This window comes from Acartia tonsa, chromosome 3, assembly GCF_053477335.1.
Source record: "Acartia tonsa isolate MP-2025a chromosome 3, ASM5347733v1, whole genome shotgun sequence".
Taxonomy (NCBI): Eukaryota; Metazoa; Arthropoda; class Copepoda; order Calanoida; family Acartiidae; genus Acartia; species Acartia tonsa.
Genome location: NC_137262.1, coordinates 57,812,611 through 57,838,570, shown reverse-complemented (window position 1 = coordinate 57,838,570; position 25,960 = coordinate 57,812,611). Strand labels below are relative to the sequence as shown.

General features: G+C 33.7%; 1 protein-coding gene across 1 annotated transcript; it reads right to left on the bottom strand.

Moving 5' to 3' along the window:
* Positions 1–713: 713 nt before the first annotated feature.
* Positions 714–19,013, bottom strand: LOC145314963 (uncharacterized). The gene is made up of 4 exons (XM_080155037.1): positions 18,930–19,013; positions 17,468–18,309; positions 16,627–16,717; positions 714–4,238 (listed from the first exon to the last, which is right to left on the bottom strand). Exons 2-4 carry the CDS (start codon positions 18,283–18,285, stop codon positions 3,393–3,395), a joined length of 1,755 nt encoding a protein of 584 aa, XP_080011163.1. The 5' UTR covers positions 18,286–18,309; positions 18,930–19,013; the 3' UTR covers positions 714–3,392.
* Positions 19,014–25,960: the final 6,947 nt, after the last annotated feature.

Here is a 25,960-nt window from a genome sequence, read left to right as displayed (position 1 = left end):
AGTGTTTAATAATGAGTATGAATTTAAACAAATAAAGATGCAGACTGGCCAGCCAATTTTGAAAATAAAAAACGTACATAACGTACACAAAAAAAAATGTTACGTACATAAAAAAGTAAAAAAAAACGTACAAAAAACGTACATTCCTAATAAAAATAAGTTAAATAATTTCCTAGTTACCTATTATCAATACATTTAAGTCTACTAGCAGCTACCTGTAAAGGAGAACCATAGCAAACTGACAGACACAAGATATCCTCTTACTCTATTTAAAAGAACTAGCGTCTACGCTCCTAAAGGCCTCTAGGGGCACTTGAGGAGGGGAGAGTTGAATTCAATAAAAAAACATGGATGACAACATACATAAGTAGCGAAGCTCAAAAGTTATTTATAGACATCTGGAAAAAAATTAACTTAAAATCAGTGAGCAATTAAAATTCATTTTTGGGGGGAGGGGGTAGTTTTTTTTCTAAAGTCAATTTCTCTTGGGAGGGTGGATGGTGACACTCTTCCCCAAAATAGTTATAAAACTTCCAAAAACATATGAGAAGCTATCCTGTTAAGGAGAACCATATCGCTTCCGTGGTTAGCGAGATTCTTTGGTACAAACAAACAGACATCCTGTTATTATGTACAAAATATATCCTATTATAAGGACCAGCGACTACGCCCTTAGAGGCCTCTAGAGAAACTTGATTAGGGGGGGGGGGGAGTTGAATTAAAAACTCATTTTTTTTATTTAAAAATAAAAAGTAAAAAACAAGGATGACAACATCCTTAAGTAGCGAAGCTCAAAAGTTATGAATGGAAATCTGGGAACTATATAAACTATAGAGTAGTGTCGTAAAAAATAAGCATTTAACTTATTTAAATAAATCACAAAACCTTTTAAAAATATATAATAACGTGAAAATCTAGAAATAAATTCAGCCCCCCAACCAATAAGCAAATCTCAATGAAATTTAGTGGAAGTATTAAGAATGAAAACTAATACAATCCCTGAAAATTACAATCGTCTATCAGGAATATGAGTAGAGAAAATCACAAAAACCTATACATCTAGGAATCGATCTAGCACTGCAACAAATAGACAAACCTTAAATAAACTTTTTGAAAATATGTAGAATGTGAATTTATTTATTCCCTGAAAATTTCAGCCGTCTATCTTAAATAGAAGTCGAGAAAACCATGAAAAAAAGAAAATCTAGGAATAGATCTTCTAGCACCCCAACCAAAAGGCAAATCTCAATGAAAATATGTAGAATGTGAACTTATTCAATCAAAAAACAGGAGCCGAGAAAATCACGTTTCTCCGATAGCAAAGTGATTATAGAGAAGCTTCGCTAATAAATTTTTTAGTGAGGGAGGGGGGAGTAGACCACCCCCATTTCTGATTTCAATTTTAAAAAGAAAGAGAAAATAGGGGAAGGGTGGTGATTTTTTTCTAAGAGTAATTTCTCTTGGGAGGGTGGTTGTACCCTCTCCCAGGACCTATGAGAAGCTACCCTGTACAGGAGAACCATATCGGTTTAGCGGTTAAGGAGAACCTTTGGTACAAATAAACTGACAGAGAGACATACATCCTGTTATTACGTACTAAGTATATTCTATTAAATAAAGTAGTAAGTTTTTTGTCTAATGCTTAAGATTTTCATAACTACTTCATACAGTTACCGAGATGGTTTTAGGCTATTTTTCTACCATTTTGAATACAGGTTCTTGAAGGGATATGGAAAGACAGAGAAAATAGCCTACAACCTCACAATGATCATGTCGGTTCAGCAGTTAGCGAGATTCTTCATTACAGAAAAAAAGGATTTATAGGATAAATATATAATAGGATATAGGGTTATTTTGTCTATTGCTAAAGATCTCAGAAAATACTAGTCTTTGATACAAAGTAAATCAGTGCCTGTCTGTCTAAAGCTTAAGATCTTGGTAACCACTGAACAGATTGGGTTCTAATCATCAGGGAATATATCTACTGGTCCTGTGGTAGTTTTAGGCTATTTTCTTAGAGTGTGGGAAACCCACCCTCCAAAAAAAATCAACCACCCCTCAATTTATTTTTATAAACTAATGCAAATCAGCGGGGTGGGGGAACCCCCACCGCACCCTGGGGCCAAGCCTAAATGAAAAAAATAATCACAATCTTTTTTTATATTTTTTTTTTGGACAAATTTCCAACAAACGATTCTATAAAAGAGGGGACGAAGCCTCTGGAGGCTAGGGGCAAAGCCTCTAATCCTAGTAGAAAGTAAAAAGCTTTAAGTGTCCCTCCCCCAAAGAAAAAAAGAAAAAACCATCACAGGACTATTAGCTATATTCCATGAAGAGTAGATCCCAATAGGTTCAGTGGTTACTGAGATATTAAGCTTCTGATATACAGACGGACAAGCAGACGGACAGACATCATTCTACTTTGTATTATAGATAATATACTATTTTTGTAAGACTTTTTGTACAAATACAAATAAATATACAAATACTTTTATACTTATATTTGTTTCTTATTCTTTAAAAACTGAAGATACCAAAAAATAAGACTTCTTAATCCTAAACTGAGCACCATATGATATCTCGGAAAATTTACCCAAGTATATAAAGAATTTGAAAAAAATTGTCGTAAAATCTATTAAAGGGGTAGTTGCATGAAATGCATTTAAACTTGAATTTAGTCAACTGCATATCTCTTTCTGTTCAATAGTTTAAACTAAATCTATAGGACATATATTTCAAATCCATAAATTTAACTGTAAGTTTTAATAACATATATGCATAATTTACCTACATATTTTTGTTCTATGAAAATTTAAGATAATATTGAATTTATTTAATATAATACACCTATAGTTTTTGTTAAAATTTTCGTACAAAACATACAAATTACTTTTCTGCTAATATTTGATTCTTATTATTTAAAAAAAAACGTAAAACGTACAAAAATACAAATTTCAAAATACGTTACGTACACATATCAAAATAACGTCCAGAACGTACACAGATTCGATGCGTAACGTACAAAACGTACAAAACGTACACTCTGGCCAGTCTGAAGATGCAATTACAGTGTTTTAACTAGGGTTGGCAATCCAAACTATTTTTGGACCGGATTCGGATTCTTAAAAAATCCGCCCAAAAATGAAGCGGATTAATCCATGGATATCGGATTCATATTTTTTGATGGATTCCGGATTCTAGCAATATTTTGAAAGGCCTTTTTAAAGATAAATTAAAGGATCAAATCTTACAGGGCACTGGGAGGAATCTAAAGCTGTGTTTTTCGTGTTTTAAGAGTAGCTTTTCTCCTACTTCTAAACCCTTCAGCGGCAAAAATTGGACGGATTCCGGATTCGGATAGCAATCCCTATTTTTAACAGTTAAAATAAGATTTACTTAGCAATATCAATAGTATCAATTCTATCTTCATCATGATTCTGTTCACAAGAAAGAGGATCTTCTATTTCTTGTTTAATATTTTCTTTAATATTGTCAGCTCTCATCTGGATTGAGAGAGGATCCTTTTCAAATATTTCTTCTTCTTTAATTTCTTCTTTAACATAAACTTCTTCACATTTAATTAAACTAATAGATACGGAAGGAGGAACTGCATTATTACAGGTTTTTATCATTTCCAAATGTCCAGGTGATTTTTTATGTCTTGCTAACTCTGAACTAGCGGTATAATGTTTGTCACAAAGTTTACATGAGTATGGCTTCTCACCAGTATGGATTCTTTTGTGGTTAGTCAAACTTCTATTATTGGTGAAAAATACTCCACATTGATCACAAGACTTCTCACCAGTATGGAGCCTTTCATGAAGAGTCAATTCATCTTTCCGTGCAAATGCTTTTTTACATTGATCACATGAATATGGTTTCTCTCCAGTATGGATTCTTTTGTGTCTAGTCAAATATGCTTTTTGAGAAAAATTCTTTTCACATTGATCACATGAGTAAGGTTTCTCTCCAGTATGGATTCTTTTGTGTTTATTAGAAGAGCTTTTATCAGAGAAAGACTTTTCACATTGATCACAGGAGTATGGCTTCTCTCCTGTGTGGATCCTCCTATGAAGATTCAAATCACTACTCTGTCTAAATGTCTTTTCACACTGATCACAGGAGTATGGTCTCTCACCAGTATGAACCCTCATATGAACAACCAATTTAGATTTTGGTGTAAAATTCTTGTTACAAATATCACAGGTATTCATGATGGTATATCCTCTCTCAATCTCCTGAAACTATTTTTATAGATGAAAACACAAAATATTGTTTTCAATATTTTCAAATAAACAAATTGTTTAACCAACATCCAAGTAAAATATAAAACAAGGATGACAACTTCCATAGAAGCAAAGCCAAAAAACAGACATTTAGAAAAGAAATAAAAATTGTAAATTCATATCCAAGTTGTTGGTCAAAGTGATTTTATACTTTAAAAAATCAGCATTTAATAGCTTAAGAGAGTAGGTTTCATATTCCTCATAAAAAAAATCCGCCATAGATACTGAGATTATAACCTAAAATATAAACAATAGTTAACTCTTTATTAATAAAACCGCACAAAATCTCCGCCCATATACTTAAATATGATGCTCATTTATGACTCCTCCCACTTTTAATCAGAAACTGGACAAGTAAATACCTTTGTAAAAGGTTTGTAATGTTATTCAAATAAAAATTCTGGCGGCAAATTACCTATATACTGTTTATCTTTATTTAAAAAAAAGACATAGAATAAGTGAAGCACTAACCCTACTTACTAAAGTTAGGTTAGGTAATATTAAGTAGCCCCGCAGGGTTTGGACCCCCAATTTATTGATGTTGTCATTAGATTTTTGTAGGATTAGGTCTTTTGCAGCAACACCATATTTTAGCAACTTTGCAACAAATACAATTTTGTTTACACTTATACTATAAATATTAGTCTTATTAAGTTCTTACAAGTGTGTGTAGTCATTATTTCTTAGTGTTTGGACCTAAGAAGCCATGGATAAGAACTTGACCCGCTGTCTTAAGGGAGCTACCTTTACTAATTTAGTTAAAAATTAAAATTAAAAAAGTAAATAACCTGTGTGTTTGTAAACAAAACTTCTTACTTATTGACATCTAAACACTGTGCATTTTTGTTTGCTATAAATAAATCTGAAAAAAATATAATTACATTAGACAATTATTTACACCACAAGATAAATAAAAAAATGATGATTTGTCTTTACACCAAAAATAATATTATTATTCATGTTAAAAAAAATCATTTAAACATCATTTTGTAATTCAACTAAAATGGAGACAAGATTAATGTGGAGATCCTGTAAAATCAAGTGTAAAGTAAAAAAAAAGATAAAATGCAGATTTTTAAGGTGAAAAATAAGATTTAGATGTTTATTTGAATTGCGCATTAATCCTGTCTCTCTAAATAAACATGGGGGGGGGGGGGGAAGTTTTGACACATTTGCGTAAACAGTGAGTATAGGCCTCCAGGTCCTCTCTGTACAGGTAAAAATTAAAAAAAAATTTTTTTTTGAAGAGTTAGAAGTCAACTTATGAAACAAAATATGCATTTTTTTCTTCAAATATGTAAATAACATTAAAAAATATGCATATTTTGTTTCATAGGTTGATTTCTAACTCTTCAAAAAAAAATTATTTTTTTTTATTTTTACCTGTACAGAGAGGACCTGGAGGCCTGCAGCTCCTGTCCTTGGAGGTCTATCCAAAAAAATTTTAAACTTGGGAAAATTCATCATATAAGAATGATTTTATCCCTAAAAACCTATCCTCTCAGTCCAAAAATAAAGCCTATACTCACTGTTTATGCAAATTCAGTTCAGTTCAGTATTCCGTCGGTGATGGTCACTCATATTTTGGTGCCCACGTAAATTTGCACCCTTCCCCATCACCCCCAACCGAACTGGACAGCAACTCACCCCTTTTTTGGGGTCACCTTTTGGCCTCAAATTGCCGTACAAATCTTGTCAGAACACGCTAGCAATTGACAACCAATAGGAATTGAGAATATCTCACGTGACAGAACAAGTGAGAATACCATTGGCAGGAATCCCACCAATGACAGTGACACAAAGGATCACATGATTAAAACCAGATAGTGATTGGCTGAGGGAAACATAAACAAAAATCAGCTGAAGTGAGCACGTTTCTTTCCACTAAATACTACACGTGAATTAATATGTGTATATTCTTTTTTATTTGCCATCTATAATAATACCTGCCAAAATACATTAAAATACATTAAAATACATTATCATATTTGATTACCCAGTGATTTTGCAATTACTCACTATCATTTTTGAACCAGTGATTTTTCAATTACCCAGCTTATATAACTAACACTCTAAACTTAATACAGTGAATTACTCGCCCTCTCTCTTTCAGACACAGCGAAATGGCTGACAACGAAGGCAGCGACAATATCAAAGATATTGTTCTTCAATATGCGAACCGCTCTAATGAGAGAAGAAGTTAACGTAGCAAATAGAGTAATTAACATAGCAGATAACGATGTAGCCAATATTCATAACCTCATAAACAATAGTATAAATGAGCTTAATAATGATATTCGCCTCAACCTAAACTGCCAGGTACTATATGGTACCAACTATACAGATTTTATAAGCGATCTCAATTTACCCACCTGCAAATATTACAGCGAAGAAGACATTAAAAACTTCATTAACTCGACTAATACAAAATATTTATCCATCTTCTCTATAAATGTGCAGTCTATTTTGAGTAAATTTAATGACGTCACACTTTTCATAGATAACATAAACTCGGGCAATTCGAAACTGAATATATTAGCTATGCAGGAAATTTGGCACTCGTTTGATCATACCTTTAACGGATATCAGTATATAAAGAATAATAGGAGGTCAGGGAATAGCGGAGGCGTAGGTTTTCTAGTCAGCAAAGGAATAGCAGTAACGAGATTAAATGATGATGAATTTTTTAGAGATAGGATTTATGAATGTCTTACACTAAGTATCACAATAAGTAATCAAAAGTATACTTTACTAAATGTTTACCGCCCACCAACCACCCCTAATATGACTAGGAGTACAGCAGTCAATGAATTTTTATCGATACTTGAAGCACACCTCGACTTTTTGGACAGACATAATACACCAGTAATATTATTTTCGGACTTCAGTATTAACCTATTCAAGTTAAATCAACCTAATTCAGAAGCAACCTCGTTATTTAACAGTCTAATTTCGAATGCTTACGTACCCACAATAAGTAGAGCCACAAGAACTACAGACAACACATACTCTTTGATTGACAACATTGCATGTAAAAACATAATTGGGAAAGTTGACCTATGTGGCATAATACCCACAAATATATCGGACCATCATATGTTAGTCAACCTAATACAAATAAAAAACCCACCTAACAACAGTCATAAGGCAAAACCAAATTATAAAAGATCTTTCAATAACGAAAACTTAGAGAAATTTAGGACAGCGCTAGCGATTACGGACTGGAGAGAAGTGATGAATGAAAAGGAAGATGTAAATAAAGCGTACGCAATTTTTATAGGGAAGTTTTTGAAAATACTCGACCAGAACATACCTAATAAATTAGTTAACAACAGAGAGAGATCCACACCTACGAACCAACACTTAACCAAAGAACTTAAGAAGAGTAGACTTAAAAAGAAACAATTATACTTAGCACGTAAAGACTCACCAAAAGCAGCAGAGAGTTATAGGATTTTTAGAAACAATTTTAATAAGGCGAATAGAGCAACCAAAAAACTTCACTATAGAGAGAGAATATTAGATGCCGGGGGAAACTCTAAAAAACTTTGGGACATTTTAAAAGACACTATGGGAACCAACAAGAAGGACACACGGATAGAATACATAGAAGTAGGCAACAAAAAAATATATGATGACACAGAAATAGCCAATAAATTTAATGAATATCTAGCCAACATAGGTCGGAGTCTAACACCACTTTTACCTAAAATTAACAGTAGCACATTTCAGCATTATCTCCCCCCCCCAGCAGAAAATACATTTTTCATAAGACCAATAACTGAGAGATTTTTACTAGAATTAATAGGTAACATGAAACATAAGAAAAGCAGTGATGACAATGATATAAGTTTATATCTAGTCAACTTTGTAAGAATAACAATAATTAAGCCTTTGCTACACATAATAAATTTAAGTTTTGCAACGGGGACAATGCCAGACGGACAGAAAATAACAAGGACAATCTTAATCCATATAAGCGGACCATTTTATTACTTAGATAATTATCGAGGAGTATCTCTCAAAAATAGTTTTTCTAAAATACAAGAGAAATGCCTTTACATACAATTAATGGAATTCTTGCAACAACAAAGATACTTTAATAAACTTCAATATGGATTCCGACCCGGTAGATCAACCTTTCATGCAATATTACACCTAGTCAACAAGATCACTGCATGCCTTGCATCTGGCAGAATTGCAATGGTCGTTCTGCTAGATGTAAGGAAATGCTTTGACATGTTAGATAGGTCTATCTTACTAAAAAAGCTGGAGAATCTAGGGGTAAGAGGCCATGCACTTAAGTGGTTTAAGAGCTATTTTAAAGACAGACGACAAAGAGTTTTTTATAAAGGAGTTAATTCTAGCAGAACAGAGTTGATAGACTGGGGGGTGCTTCAAGGATCGATATTAGGTGTCTTACTCTTCCTTATTTATATTAATGATATAGATTCATGCTCAGACACTCTATTAAGCTATTTATTTGCGGATGATAACTGCGCGTTTCTTGAAAGCGACACGCTTGCCAATCTTATTAATCTAGCAAACATTGAATTACCGAAACTATTAGCATGGTATAGTAGCAATAAATTGTTATTACATCCAAAGAAAACGAAAGTCCTTATCTTCGGATTAGCAAGAAATGAACGTTTTTTAGATAATATTAATCTAGGTCTACTAAGAGAATTTCCAGTATATTTTGACATGAATGACGAAGGACAGAATGACCCAAGTAAAATAACCAAATTAACTCTTACCCCCAACGATAATGAAAAATTTTGCAGGCACTTAGGCGTTCTCTTCGACAATAAACTCTCATATAAATTTCACTTTGATAACTTAAGAATCAGAATCAGTAAAATTATATTCACAATGAAAATGATGAAAAATCTTTTACACAAACGGCATCTCATATTAATATATAATTCCTATTTGAAAAGTCTGCTGGACTATTGTTCCCCTTTATTTGTTGATTTGCCTAATGCACGTACCAAACCCATAATGAATTTACAAAAGAAAGCAGTTAGGATAATCAGCAGAACCAATAATAGGGCGCATACAAAGGATCTTTTTATCGATTTAGGTATCCTACCATTTAAAAAACTGGTAATATTTAACACGGCCAGATTCATGTTTCTTTATAGGAATAAAAAGGTACCCGCAACATTTGACAATACATGGAAATTAAACAGAGACACGCGAACTAGGGGGTTAAGGAACGATAATGATTTTAGCATTCAATTCACAAATAAACAGTATATCAAATCCCTCCCACTTTTTTCCTTTCCTAACGTATGGAATAGATTACCAGCAGACATTAAGTCTTTACAGGACAAGAATCTTTTTAACAGGAAACTCTTTTTACACCTTCTACTTTCAGAATAATCCTACCCAAATCTTAATTTTAACAAAATACGAATACTAACCTACGCGTACTTGCATATTATCCTCCCGATTTTTTATCTTATCTTTATTTTTATCAATCAATTTAAACAGACTTGAATGAATCATAGAGAAGCGTCGCAACTTCACACAAAATTATATTTACGTAAGTTTACGCTATCTTAAGTCTTTAAGTTTTACACGTCTTACGATATTCACATAAAAATTGTTATTAAAAACAAAATAAGTACCTAGGAGTTTTATCAAAATAATTCTTTACAAGCCGATACCACCGATTCACAATAACCAAGATTCCGAATGGATAAATAACTACGCGAACTTCATATTATTATTTTCCTTAAATTATCCAACGCTATTTTGTTAGTTAATCGATCAATCTTAACAGTCATTAGTGAGTCATAGAGAAGCGTCGCAACTTCATACAAAATTATATTTACGTAAGTTTACGCTATCTCACGTCTTTTAGTTCCGATACGTTTTACGATATTCACACAAAAATTTTTATTAACAACAAAAATAAGTACCTAGGATTTTAATTAAAATAATTCTCTGCAAGCCGATATCCAATTAACGATTTTTATTTTTCATTAAGCACGAACAGACTTTAACGAATTATAGAGCAGCGTTGCAATTATATCATACAACTAGTATGAGTCATAGAGAAGCTTCGCAACTTCATACAAAATTATATTTATGTAAGTTTACGCTATCTCACGTCTTTTAGTTCCGATACGTTTTACGATATTCACACAAAAAATTTTTTATTAACAACAAAAATAAGTACCTAGGATTTTAATTAAAATAATTCTTTGCAAGCCGATATCCAATTAACGATTTTTATTTTTCATTAAGCACGAACAGACTTTAACGAATTATAGAGCAGCGTTGCAATTATATCATACAACTATATAACAAAAATTAAAAAACAAGCAATAAAGAATAATTTGTTACATATATATTTGCATTTATAGGTTACGTCACAATTGTGAGAAATTTGCGATAGTTTTGATAATAATAACAGAAATATTTTGTGTACTCTTGACTGTATAATAGTGTTTAATATAACAGAGGTAGATGGATTGTTTATATATTGAATAATTAGTTGAGGATCTCTACGCTCATGTTGTGAGCCTCCTCGATGGCGACCTCAACGTCCGAGTCGGAGTCGATCATAATGACGGACAAAGCTTGCCCCTCCTCCTCTTCTTCTTCTTCTTCCCCCTCCTCTCCCTCCTCTTGCTCGTCACCGGGGAGCTCGTCCACGTCTTCCAAATCGGTCAGATCACCGACGCCGCCTGAGGAAACATTGGTATCGATGGACCAATCGGGATCGTAGGACCAGCGGTCGTCGTCCTCCTGATTGGCGGCAGGCTCGTCCTCGTCGCTGAGGTCAACGGTGTGCTCGAGGTTGAGTGCAATGTCATACTCGGTCAGCGCCACAAGGACGCTTTCCTTGTAGCCATTGCACCTGGCCTCGAGCAGCTCCAGCTGTTCCTCGTTTTCCTCTCGGGATCGCTGGGAGGATGGCAGAGACTCCTGTAACACTTGGAACAGGCCGACCCCCTCATTAAACAAACGAATGGCGTCGTTGTTAATGACAGACTGGAAGCCGGACCGGTACACAAGTTTGCAGATCTCCTTGAAAAATCTCTGCAAAACTTGTCCGCTTCTGTACCAGCCCGGCATTAAGTCGGGGTTCAAAGCGGGTTGCTGCGCTAAGAACCCCAATGCAAGGGGGCCGGCCGGAACCAAGTTGTTTGCGTCGATGGCATTGACGATGGCGTTGTTGTTGACGTTAACGTCGGCGCCCTCCACAGGATGCGGGTCCGCATCCATCGCCTCGGCTGCGGCCAACAACTCGTGAATGTTTCCTGACATCACCGGTATAAAGCAATTAACAATTGGAAGCGTAAACTTAAGTATAAAATTAGCGTAGGTAGGATTAAATTAACTTAAAGATGTGGGCTTGGCAACGGTCAGTAGACAATTAAACGGAAATGCAATACCTTTGTCGGTAGAATTTCTTAGCAACATATTAAGCCAATAAAATAATAGATATCCCCCACCCCTAATAAAATGCATCTTTATTCTTTGCGCAATTTTAATAACTACCCCTTTTTCTCTCTTAAGTAAACAAGTGGTCACGTGAGGACAATTGCGCAAAGGGACTTTTCCCCTAAGATCATCAACCTCAACCCACCCCCATTCTCATATATAAATACCCACCCCAACCTAGCACCACACAGCCCCTAACACGAACAGACATACGCGAACACACATCCATTCAAACGCACACACATACTTAGAATATTAATTTACACCTCCGCAAAAATTTAAAGATGATGAAATGTTACACGCGGGTGTCTAATCGTCTGATTGTAATAGTATGTCTAATTATATAACTGTTTGTTCGTATGTCTGTCTAACCCGTTCGCCGGTAAACTTTTGTCGGCAAACTTTGTCGGCACGCCAAAAACAAGTGGGGCCATCAAACATTAAGAATATGATTAATAAAAATTTTAACGCAAACAACAAGGATAATATGAGTCAAAACGAACGCCGCCTATGAATAATTATAATTAGTCTGACATTTTTACGTCAATTAGGGAAATTAAGGAATTAAGGAATCTTCTAGGTTAAGCTTAATCTTTACTCTTTTAATCTTTATTATTTTATTCGAATAATTCTAATAGTTTTTGAACTTAAATCTTAAATCTTATAATGCTCGTACTATCTAATCAAATCTAATAAGGCCTTACATATATTACTTATTACTTATTACTTATTACTTGCTGCTTATTACTTGTCTCAAAATTCTTCAAATTTATTCTTAACTTCCTAAAACTCTCGTAATTAATCCAATGTTTTAAATGTTCTTACAAACTCCACTCCATACCATACCATAACAAACTATATCAATCATACAAATATTATTCATTGAATCGTCATGAGTAATCCCAACATAAATACTTAACATATTAACATATAACACCCTCCCCCATAGTCCCACCCAACCCAATCTCCCTGGGGTCGTCAATGAGGTTCTCGGTCATGTCATGCTCTTTGATGCTTGAACCTGGCTTACGGGCCAGGCCCAGGATAAGGACAGCATCGACATGTGAACTAACGAAACAGCTCGTCGGTCTTTTAGACTATAATCACAATAGTGATTGGGTATGATTAGTTCATATCCACGACACCCCTGTACGGGATCAAGAAGTCTAGATATAGCGTTGGATACAATCATACAACATAATTGTTTTTTCATCATATATTAAATATTGTAACTAGTATCATTGTAATACGGAAGGGCCAACAACGAAACAGTTGTCGACCAATTCCGCATAGCCAGTGGGCTATTAACCAATGCAATATTGTATCTACTTGTTGATTTCCAAATAAATTATTATTATTATTATTATGTGTCAAAACTTCCCCCCCCCCCCACCCTTGTATCCTATGACAATTAAATCTTCATTTTTTTTAATTTATGATGAACAATATCAATAGTATCAATTCTATCTTCATCATAATTCTGTTCACAAGAAAGAGGATCTTCTATTTCTTGTTTAATATTTTCTTCAATATTGTCAGATCTCATCTGGATGGAGAGAGGATCCTTATCAAATATTTCCTCTTCTTTAACATCAACATCTTCACATTTAATAAAACTGATAGATACAGAAGGTGGAACTGTATCATTACAGGTTTTCATCATTTCTAAATGTTTAGTTGTTTTATTATGTCTTGATAGCCCTGAACTAGTGGTAAAATCTTTGTAACAAAGTTTACAATAGAATGGCTTCTCACCTGTATGGATCATTTTATGGGAAGTCAAATGACTATTCTGTAAGAAAATCTTTTTACATTGATCACAAGCATATGGCTTCTCACCCGTATGAATCCTTTTGTGTTTAGTCAATGTGCTACTAGTTGTAAATGTTTTTTCACAATGATCACATGAGAATGGCTTCTCACCAGTTACTGGTGACCAGTATGAATTCTTTTATGGACAGTCAAAGTACTATTCTCCGAAAAAGATTTTTTACATTGATCACAAGAATATGGCTTCTCACCCGTATGAATCCTTTTGTGTTTAGTCAATGTGCTACTAGTTGTAAATGTTTTTTCACAATGATCACATGAGAATGGCTTCTCACCAGTATGAATTCTTTTATGGACAGTCAAAGTACTATTCTCCGAAAAAGATTTTTCACATTGATCACATGAGTATGGTTTCTCTCCAGTGTGAATCCTCCTATGAACAACCAATAAAGATTTCAGTGTAAAATTCTTGTTACAAATATCACAGGTATTCATGTTGATATATATTCTCTCAATCTCCTGAAAATAATTTTTATGTATAAAAACAAAAAAAAATTGTTATACCGATATTTTTAAATAAATACAAAGTGTATAAAACTATGGATAACAAAGAAAATTGTAGCATTTTAGGGTTTCTACGACAAAAGCAAAAATTTAAAAAGCAAGGACAAGATGCAAAAAAATACTTAAATAAATTTCGTGACGTAAACATTGTTTCCTGTAAACTATATTTATAAGGCATATACTTTAAAGGATTGCAATTTTCTATTAACTCGTTAAATGCACTTCGAGCAACTATCCAATTGAGGTACCTTGTCAATTACCTCATACGGGCAGAGATGCTGTCAATGTCAATGTCATGGCCCAACAACCCGGGATAACCAAGGGGAGCCAAATGTATCCTTTTCTGTCCAAACACCCAGGGTTTTAGGTTAAGTAACACACATCAGACAACCAACCCTTTGATTGCACGACCTTTGTCTGAGAAGTCCTAACTGTGCAATGTAATGAGCTGCACCTGTTTATGGACCAGAAAAAAATATTGTAGATTTGCTTAGCACACTAAATATGATACTAAATTAAAGTACCTTTCATGGGTTTATTCCACAATAAAAATTTCTCTTTGTTCACTGTGAATGTTAGTTGCTGACAGTCTTTGATACAATTATCAACCTAAAGCATGAACAAAGTTCAACTATTATTCTTTATAAACATAGCTAATATATCCGCCCATGTAATAGTTATGATGCTGAACTCCTCCTATTAATACCTAATCAGAAACTTATTCAGGCGGGAAATTATAGTTTATCTTGATGAAAAAAAGATAGAATAAATAAAGATTTAACCTACCCCACCTACATACTTAAGTTAGGTTAGGTAATGCTGAGTAGCCCCCTCTAAATTTATGTATGTTGTCATTAAGTTTTTTGTAGGATTAGGTCTTTTGTAGTAACAAAGTATTTTAGCAACTGTAACAAATAAAACTTTGTCAAACCTGTACATAAATATTCTGCTTATTAAGTTCCCACAAGTGTTTATGTTTATTTGTACAATCTTCTGATTTAGAACTTAGTTTTTATGGATGTTTTCATCCTTGTTATATGATATTTACAATAAAAAAGATTGTCACATTATGTACGTAACATGGAAATCAATATCTATTTAACAAAGGGCCAGGTTTTTTACAGAATTCCGTAATGGTGCGAGTTTTAAGACTTTAAAATAGGAGTAGAACTCTAAATTTTGGCATGCCAGTTACTCTAATATGGTTCAATATAGAATTGTGAAGAAACGGCGGTAAGAATTATTTTCCAATTATTTTGACCTTTTATTTGCTCTGGACACTTGTGATTTTTTGGATTTAAATATTGAAATTTAAAAACATGTCCCAACTCTACGCAAAAAAGTGCCAGGAGATAAAATAGGGTAAATTTTTCTGAAAAAAAAAGTTTGTCTCAAATGATTCAAAATTGTCTAATTTGGCGAGAAAATGCGAAAAAAATCGGCGGTTTTCGGCGGGAGTGGCGGTTCGGCAGCTATTTTTTTCTAACAACTATTTTGTTAAATTTTAGAGTCCTACTTCTATTTTAAAGTCTTAAAACTCATACCCTTATGGAATTCTGCAAAAGCTACTTTCCCCTTTCTAGAACCAACAGTTTAGATCCTATTAAGGCTGAGCCCCTAGAAAATAAGATGGAGCCTTAAAGGGCGAATATAGGTTCGATATGATATGAGATTATATCAAAGGTGCCATTACATACTTTTAGAATATCTATGCCAAATTTAATAATTCAAAAAAATCCTTAAGTAGATTTTGCAATTTTCTGTTTCAATTGAACATATAATAAATGAGATTGCCGACAAAATCGATTATTTTAGCCCTTTACAAGACTTTTTTTTTGACTATTTTGCTTAAGTTTGATTGACTATTACATTGGCGCACATCTTAAATGATAATTTAAATATTTATTATTTTAGATTAAATACTATTTTATTTCATTTTTAAAAAGCGTAAAAATAATTTGCGTAAAAGTGAATCAGGAATATTGACTAGGGTAAATAATACGTCTTAAAGTTTATTTTCTGTACAAAGATAATAGATTAAATCTAGATGATATAAACACCCTTAATTACGAATTTTCAACACACAAACACACGGCCACAAAAAAACAGGGGTTTGAAATCATTCTTCCTCCAAGAAAATTTTATTGATTATTTTTTTTTTACTTTTTACATTATTTGATGTTTTTTTAACTTTTAAATATTTTACTTTATATATTTTGTATGAAGGTAGAAGGAGGGTATATTTACCCCTGATTAATTCCCGAAACCTTTTTTTTCTCATTTATTTGTACTGCAAAATAACAACAGTATTTAGGCAAACTCTACACGCATCCTGTTGTGAATATGGGTATTTGAATATGTTAGGGAACCACTCCTCTGACATCACAAATTAGCCCAAATGGCTAGGTTTTTAGCTATAACGGCCTTATCCAATGGAATATCTTTATTTGCTTGAGTTATTCATAATGTATATACTTGCACCTTTGATATAAGCTCATATCATATCCAACCTATATTCGCCCTTTAAGTATGAATAAAAATAAATAACCTGTGCATTTAGAAACAATATTGGTAGGAAACTTGTTTTCTTTGTAACATTGCTATCTATACTTGGTGCATTTTTATGTATTATAAATATTTATCTGAAAATAATATATTTACATTTGATAAATATTCTATTCACACAGAAACCAATAAATTAATTATTGTCATTATGCTTAAAAACATCAAAATTATTAACAGAAAATTAAAGTAAAATAAATCATTTTAAAATATAATTTTTAAGCAAAATAAAAAGGGAGATAGGATTAAACAAATAAATTTGCATATCAATTGAAATTAAAACAAAACTCGGATTTTTTAAATTTTATCTAAAAGTTATTTGACTTTGAATAGTGTTTAATAATGAGTATGAATTTAAACAAATAAAGATGCAATTACAGTGTTTTAACTAGGGTTGTCAATCCAAACTATTTTTGGACCGAATTCGGATTCTTAAAAAAATCCGCCCAAAAATGAAGCGGATTAATTTGTGGATACCGTAGTCATATTTTTTGATGAATTCCGGATTCTAGCAATATTTTAAAAGGCCTTTTTAAAAATAAATTAAAGGATTAAATTTTATGGTGCACCGGGAAGAATCTAAAGCTGTGCTTTTTTATATTTTAACAGTAGCTTTTCTCCTACTTCTAAACCCTTCAGCGGCCAAAATGACTTTGTTAAAAATTAAAATGTATATTCGGACCAAAAAACTCAAGACGCTAATTTTAGCCTAACAATTAACAATTCGAAACCGCTATTCCAGATTTGGATCCAAAGTTGTCCAAAAATTGGACGGATTCCGGATTCGGATTGCAAACCCTGTTTTTAACAGTTAAAATAAGATTTACTTAGCAATATCAATAGTATCAATTCTATCTTCATCATAATTCTGTTCACAAAAAAGAGGATCTTCTATTTCTTGTTTAATATTTTCTTTAATATTGTCAGCTCTCATCTGGATAGAGAGAGGATCCTCTTCAAATATTTCTTCTTCTTTAATTTCTTCCTTAACATAAACTTCTTCACATTTAATTAAACTAAGAGATACGAAAGGAGGAACTGCATTATTACAGGTTTTCATCATTTCCAAATGTCCAGGCGATTTTTTATGTCTTGCTAACTCTGAACTAGCGGTATAATGTTTGTCACAAAGTTTACATGAGTATGGCTTCTCACCAGTATGGATTCTTTTGTGGTTAGTCAAACTTCTATTATTGGTGAAAGATACTCCACATTGATCACAAGACTTCTCACCAGTATGGAGCCTTTCATGAAGAGTCAATTCATCTTTCCGTGCAAATGCTTTTTTACATTGATCACATGAATATGGTTTCTCTCCAGTATGGATTCTTTTGTGTCTAGTCAAATATGCTTTTTGAGAAAAAGTCTTTTCACATTGATCACATGAGTAAGGTTTCTCTCCAGTATGGATTCTTTTGTGTTTATTAGAAGAGCTTTTATCAGAAAAAGACTTTTTACATTGATCACAGGAGTATGGCTTCTCTCCTGTGTGGATCCTCCTATGAAGAGCCAAATCACTACTCTGTCTAAATGTCTTTTCACAATGATCACATGAGAATGGTTTCTCACCAGTATGAATCCTCCTATGAATAACCAAGGTAGATTTATGTTTGAAATTCTTGTTACAAATATCACAGGTATTCATGCTGGTATATCCTCTCTCAATCTCCTAAAATATTATTTTTATTAATAAAAACAGAAAATTTAGTTTTTCCAATATTTACAAATAAACACAACATTCAGGTTAAAACCATTATTTTCAATAACCAATTTGTTTATTCTAAATCCAGGTTCAAACTAAAACTAAGATGACAACTTTCATAGAAGCAAAAGAAGAAAAAACAGTCTGTCAGAAAGTCAATAAAAACTGTGAAAGTCGTGAAAGTTGTTGTCAGTAAAGCTAAATAATTCTAAAAGATCAAATGACCTTTCTATTAACAATTTTACAGAACCTTTACTTATTGTTAATGGAATCATCAGAACAAACATTAGTGTAGATAAACTTTATAATATTAATTTGTTGTATGATTATTCATGATATTATAATCTTTACTTCAATAAGAATTCTAAAAGGAATAATTGAGATAGGTTATACTTTAGGTACCTATAAATTTTAATTCTATTCTTAGGATATTTATTTCTGCTCCTAAATTTCTATGTATTTCAATGTAGTTCTTACAATATTTTGTTTTGCGCCCTTACCATCTAGTTGTCCTATTAATTATGTAATACTTAAATTCTTCATAACCCAAAAACCAATTTTAATTAAGAAGAAGATCAAAAACTTACCTAGGGACCTGATTCAATATTTTAACTTTTTGTACAGGAGAGTTGGGTATATATTAATGATTAACTGAGGATGACAACTAACCTAAAACAAACTATATAATTAAAAATCTTGAAAAGCTAAAAACTAAACACAACGTGCACACACATAGCCAACTGAAACGCGCAAAAAAGCTACTTGAAGATGAACAAAGGAGAATCTCTTCTATAAATAGCATAAAAGTAACCCTAAACAAGTAAAAGCTACAATCAAATCCAAGTATCTATTAACGAGTAACTAAGGGGGGGGGGGGGGAAGTTTGTACACTTATAGGAAATGAAATTCAGTACCAAAGTTTGGGAGGGTCGTATGGGCTTGTTTTTAAAGTCATCAACCTAATTCTTTTTGTAGGCTCTCTTATATGACTTGATATACACGGAAAACTTTGAAAATTGAATTTCGGTACTTTCCTTCTAGGGGCTTGTGGAGCAAAAGACCCCCCAAAACACTAAAAATATGAGTTCTGACCTTATTTTTAAAGATATCGACCTTATTTTTTCTTTATAATACTGTTTTAACATACCCGAATCAACGAACCATTACAGATTTAATTTTGGGACTTTCCTTCTAGGGGCTTGTGGAGCAAGAGACCCCCAAAACACAAAAATATGAGTACTGGGCTTATTTTTGAAGATATCGACCTGATTTTTTTTTATAATACTTTTTTAACCTAACTGAATTAACGAACCATTACAGATTTCATTTTGGGTCTTTCCTCTTAGGGGCTTTTGGAGCAAGAGACCCCCAAAACACAAAAATATGAGTACTGGGCTTATTTTTGAAGATATCAACCTGCTTTTTTTTATATAAAAATAATATTTAAACATAACCGAATCTACGAACCATTACAGATTTCATTTTGGGTCTTTCCTTCTAGGGGCTTGTGGAGCAAGAGACCCTCAAAAATCATAAAAATATGAGTTGTGGGCTTCTCTTTTAAGATATCAACATTATTTTTTATATATTAAAAAAATACTATTTTAACATAACCGAATCTACGAACCATTACAGATTTCATTTTGGGACTTTCCTTCTAGGGGCTTGTGGAGCAAGAGACCCCCAAAAATCATAAAAATATGAGTTGTGGGCTTCTTTTTTAAGATATCAACCTGATTTTTTATATAAAAATACTATTTTAACATAACCGAATCTACGAACCATTACAGATTTCATTTTGGGATTTTCCTTCTACGGGCTTGTGGAGCAAAAGACCTCAAAAACACTAAAAATATGAGTTCTGAGCTTATTTTTTAAGATATCAACCTGATTTTTAAAAAATAATACTGTTTTAACATAACCTAATTAAGAAAACATTACAGATTTCATTTTGGGACTTTCCTTCTAGGGGCTAGTGGAGCAAAGATTCCAAAACCACTAAAAATATGAGTTCTGAGCTTATTTTTAAAGATATCAACCTGATCTTTTTAAAATAATACTTTTTTAACATAACCGAACTAAGAAACCATTAAGGATTTCATTTTGGGACTTTCCTTCTAGGGGCTTGTGGAGCAAAAGACCCCCAAAACACTAAAAATATGAGTTCTGACCTTATTTTTTAAGATAACCTGAGAACTCAATTTATTTTGTTTTTGAGGTGTTTTACCCTACTTTCCCCTAAAAGGAAAGTGCCAAAATGAAATTATTAGTGGCTACCTAGTTCAAACATGTAAAAAAAGTTTTAATGAAAAAAATCAGCTCAATATCTCTAAAAATATTTTTTGGGGGTCTTTTGCCCCACTAGCTTCTAGAAGGAAAGTCCCAAAATGAAATCTGTAATGGTTTCTTAGTTCGGTTATGTTAAAAAAAAGTGTTCCTAAAAAAATCAGGTTGATATATTTAAAAATAAGGTCAGAACTCATATTTTTAGTGTTTTTTGGGTCTTTTGCTCCACAAGCCCCTAGAAGGAAAGTCCCAAAATGAAATCTGTAATTGTTCGTAGTGTGATATAGACAGACTTTCATAAGTTAATGATAGAGTAGATTCAATATTTAATTTGAAATACAAACAGTTTTTTAAGTATTTATTTATATTGGATTAAATGCAGTTTTTGGGTAAATAAGATTAAATATGTATACTTTATTTAGAAATGGTTAAATATATTAATAAGTCAAACTACTGATTATTTAAGCTGGAAAGTTCTGAAGTAGCGGGATGTCTGTTTGTATGTCAGGACACCAAAGCAGTAGGATGGCTGTCTGTTTAATTAATACAAAGGTATTAATTAGCTATATAACTCTGAAGTAGCAGGATGACTGTCTGTCTAATTAATACAAAGGTATTAATTAGCTGTATAACTCTGAAGTAGCAGGATGACTGTCTGTCTAATTAATACAAAGGTATTAATTAGCTGTATAACTCTGAAGTAGCAGGATGACTGTCTGTCTAATTAATACAAAGGTATTAATTAGCTGTATAACTCTGAAGAGGTGGAATATTTGTCTGTGTTGAACTAGTTGAAGTAGTAGGATGTCTGTAAATAGCTGAATTGGTCTAATAAGACTCGACCCCAAACCAGATAGTATTCTGTGTAAGGACTCTCAATTGCAACTGACTAACTAAATAAATGTTCTCTTAAATGTTCTCTTAAATGTGCTCTTAACTTTTACAGAGCAATAAAGAGTAAATGATGTTTCTACTTTTAAGCCAAAACTTAAAACTGAACTATACTACATTTTCCCCCTCCTGACGCCGTCAAGGCTTCACTAATCTGAATCTACATCAGCAGCCATTACCGCATTATCTACAGCAGCAGCTACAGAACCCTCTTCAGCAGGCACTGAAGCCTGAACCTCCAACTCAGCACCAATATCTGGAACGTCTCCCTGAACCACCATCACCTCACTGGCAGCCACCGCCCCACTAGTACTCCCAGCCTGTTGCAGCTGCCAAGGTACAGCAGGTAGATCTTTACTTATTTTGCGCCTGATCTCGCTGAATATATTTGTCAAATGTCTCTGAACTTCTGCCTCTTTCTGTGACATGTCTAAATTAGCCCCCTTCACACTGGCCCCATGACTTGTCAAAGCATTTTCCACCTGTTGAACTACTGCTTCCACCTTTAAAATACATGTCACCTCTACTCTCAAATTTTTATTTTAAGAACCCAAATTATCTAACCCAACAGCAGGACGCTTGGCCACACCTCTTCCTGACCCTCCTTCGCCCTCCTCCAGACCACTTTGACCGCTCGGCCACCTGTCCCATGCATCAAGATTCACTTCCAAACCGTCGTTGCCAATATCATCATTATTCTTCAGAAACTTCAGAAACTCATCATTAAATTCATACCTGGGCCGCCCATCCTTATGCTGTCTTCTACTGGGACCAGCCCTATCATCCATTCTGTACACCACCTGCCGCCCATCCTTATGCTGTCTTCTACTGGGACCAGCCTTATCATCCTTTCTGTACACCACCCGCCGCCTGTTGGTCCTACCATCCTCCAACCTCTCTAAAGACCTCTCGTGCTCCTCTTGCAACCGACCAGGAACCAGCCGATGTCTCTCTCTATCATCCATCTTTCCTGATAATTACAATTTCAATATTTTTTTATTTTTAAGACGACATTTAAAACAGATTACATTATACAAATCATCATATCAATTTTATGTCAGGGATGCCAAGGTACAAATCGAAAGATACCAAGAAAATTTCACACTCCCTAGATTCTTCCAATTTCAACCCTTCCATAGCCTGGGAATAACATGACGTCACATTTTCAGGTGAAATGTGTCCAGAACGAGCCCAGCTGATGTAATGTTGACCTCTACGAATCAAATAAGTCAAGAATGAGCTATAATCCTCCAGGTAATGCATAGATTCAACAAAGTTGGCCATATCTCTAGCTAAATCTGTAAACATTAAATTCTTCGCCACATTGTTATAAAAATCACGCCAAGATTGTTTAGAAATATGACCAGGATGCATAAGTCTAAACAACCGTAATTTCTCATTAAAGAACACATCCACATTCTGACCACTCTTTTGTTTCAGGGCATAGAAGAATTCAGTAGCTGATTCTGTATCTGCAAACGGTATCACCAACCTCCTTATCAACAGGTAATAACCTAAAGCACTCAGGGAGGCATTAGCCTCCGGAGTAATAAGCCTCCCCATTTTCTTTCCCTTGCACTCAAAAATCCTATTGTACAACACATCCTTGAAAAGCATGGGATCCTCCAATTTTGCGAACCGAGCAACCCTCCACAAGGACAAAAAATAATCCTCAAAATCAATATTTCCATCCCAAAATGGAGCGTCCCGCACAAAATCACTGTCCCACTTGACACCCCTTACCAGACAAAACTCCTTAAACTGTCCCTCTACAGTCTGCTGACTGACACTGCCACCAGCCACCTTTTTGTAAGCCTTAAGCACTTCAGCCCTTTCCTCGATTAAAGGAAATATATCCAATAACTGATTCTCATACTCGGTCAAACAACTCTCACGTACATTCATCCAATTACCATTACCAGCTGGACCCAAAAAATCTATCTGCGAAAATTTCAAATGTCCAGGAGCACTCTCTACCCTCTTAGCCTCGAAACTAGTAGAATCCAATTTAGCCTCCACACTCAATCGATTAATAAAAGATGCATTAAATGAATCATCCCCCATCGATTTAGCTGTAGCCACACTAGCCCCCAAACTTGTCTCATACAAGAATCCACCAATGTCGCCATCTGGTGGCAATTGAGCCACCTTTTTCTTGATAGTAGCCAAATCAACATCATAACCTAATTTCTTATGCTCATCTGAACTTTTGAACTCTTTCACCTTATTCTCCAGCCGTTTATTCGCCGCGGTTAACCGATCCACTCGGCTCTTAACAGACGTATGCTCTTTTATCATTGCCCTAACATATTTCTTTATACTTTCAGGCACAGCATCATTCTCCACAGCACCCAGAGCCGACTCCACTTCTGCTTTAGCACCTGCACCAACATCCTCAGCCACAGCATCATCCTCCTCCCAATTTTCGGGAGTTCCATCATCATCCTGACTGTCAGTCTCCCTAGGACGCTTAGGCGGCCGTCCACGCTTGCCTTCATTTTTACCCCGCTCTCCTTTTTCTCCATCAGCCATATCCGAGCACTAGAACTAGATTCGCCGTGAAATTTAGATCAGAAGAGTTAAAGAATGAAATTCCACAGAAACCTAAAATATAAATCAAGTTAGAAATATAAAAAAATAAAACAAAACTGTGAAAAATCCGAGATAAAAAAAATCTCAAAAAGTGATTGAATTCAAATTAAACACCACTTCCCCCACCCTTAACTCAGCAGCAGGTCTAAATAACACGTAGCACAATAAGACTGCGCCAAATGTGATATAGACAGACTTTCATAAGTTAATGATAGAGTAGATTCAATATTTAATTCAAAATACAAACAGTTTTTTAAGTATTTATTTATATTGGATTAAATGCAGTTTTTGGGTAAATAAGATTAAATATGTATACTTTATTTAGAAATGGTTAAATATATTAATAAGTCAAACTACTGATTATTTAAGCTGGAAAGTTCTGAAGTAGCGGGATGTCTGTTTGTATGTCAGGACACCAAAGCAGTAGGATGGCTGTCTGTTTAATTAATACAAAGGTATTAATTAGCTATATAACTCTGAAGTAGCAGGATGACTGTCTGTCTAATTAATACAAAGGTATTAATTAGCTGTATAACTCTGAAGTAGCAGGATGACTGTCTGTCTAATTAATACAAAGGTATTAATTAGCTGTATAACTCTGAAGTAGCAGGATGACTGTCTGTCTAATTAATACAAAGGTATTAATTAGCTGTATAACTCTGAAGAGGTGGAATATTTGTCTGTGTTGAACTAGTTGAAGTAGTAGGATGTCTGTAAATAGCTGAATTGGTCTAATAAGACTCGACCCCAAACCAGATAGTATTCTGTGTAAGGACTCTCAATTGCAACTGACTAACTAAATAAATGTTCTCTTAAATGTTCTCTTAAATGTGCTCTTAACTTTTACAGAGCAATAAAGAGTAAATGATGTTTCTACTTTTAAGCCAAAACTTAAAACTGAACTATACTACAGTAGATTCGGTTATGTTAAAATAGTATTTTTATATAAAAAAATCAGGTTGATATCTTTAAAAATAAGCTCAGAACTCATATTTTTAGTGTTTTTGGGGTCTTTTGCTCCACAAGCCCGTAGAAGGAAAGTCCCAAAATGAAATCTGTAATGGTTTGTAGTTTCGGTTATGTTAAAATAGTATTTTTTTATTATATAAAAAAATAAGGTTGATATCTTAAAAGAGAAGCCCGCAACTCATATTTTTATGATTTTTGGGGGTCTCTTGCTCCACAAGCCCCTAGAAGGAAAGTCCCAAAATGAAATCTGTAATGGTTTCTTAGTTCGGTTATGTTAAAAAAAGTGTTCCTAAAAAAATCAGGTTGATATATTTAAAAATAAGGTCAGAACTCATATTTTTAGTGTTTTTTGGGTCTTTTGCTCCACAAGCCCCTAGAAGGAAAGTCCCAAAATGAAATCTGTAATGGTTCGTAGATTCGGTTATGTTTAAATATTATTTTTATATAAAAAAAGCAGGTTGATATCTTCAAAAATAAGCCCAGTACTCATATTTTTGTGTTTTGGGGGTCTCTTGCTCCAAAAGCCCCTAAGAGGAAAGACCCAAAATGAAATCTGTAATGGTTCGTTAATTCGGTTAAGCTAAAAAAGTATTATAAAAAAAAAATCAGGTCGATATCTTCAAAAATAAGCCCAGTACTCATATTTTTGTGTTTTGGGGGTCTCTTGCTCCACAAGCCCCTAGAAGGAAAGTCCCAAAATTAAATCTGTAATGGTTCGTTGATTCGGGTATGTTAAAAAAGTATCATATTTTTAGTGTTTTGGGGGGTCTTTTGCTCCACAAGCCCCTAGAAGGAAAGTACCGAAATTCAATTTTCAAAGTTTTCCGTGTATATCAAGTCATATAAGAGAGCCTACAAAAAGAATTAGGTTGATAACTTT

Bases quoted from the DNA above. Each gene is read 5' to 3' on its own strand.
- LOC145314963 (XM_080155037.1), bottom strand. From the start codon at position 18,285: ATGAATACCTGTGATATTTGTAACAAGAATTTCAAACATAAATCTACC. The intron at 16,718-17,467 runs GTAAATCTTATT...TATTTTCAGATA, and splicing joins GATACTATTGATATTGCTAA to AATATTTATAATACATAAAA. The intron at 4,239-16,626 runs GTTATTTATTTT...AAATAGTTTCAG, and splicing joins TATTGTTTCTAAATGCACAG to GAGATTGAGAGAGGATATAC.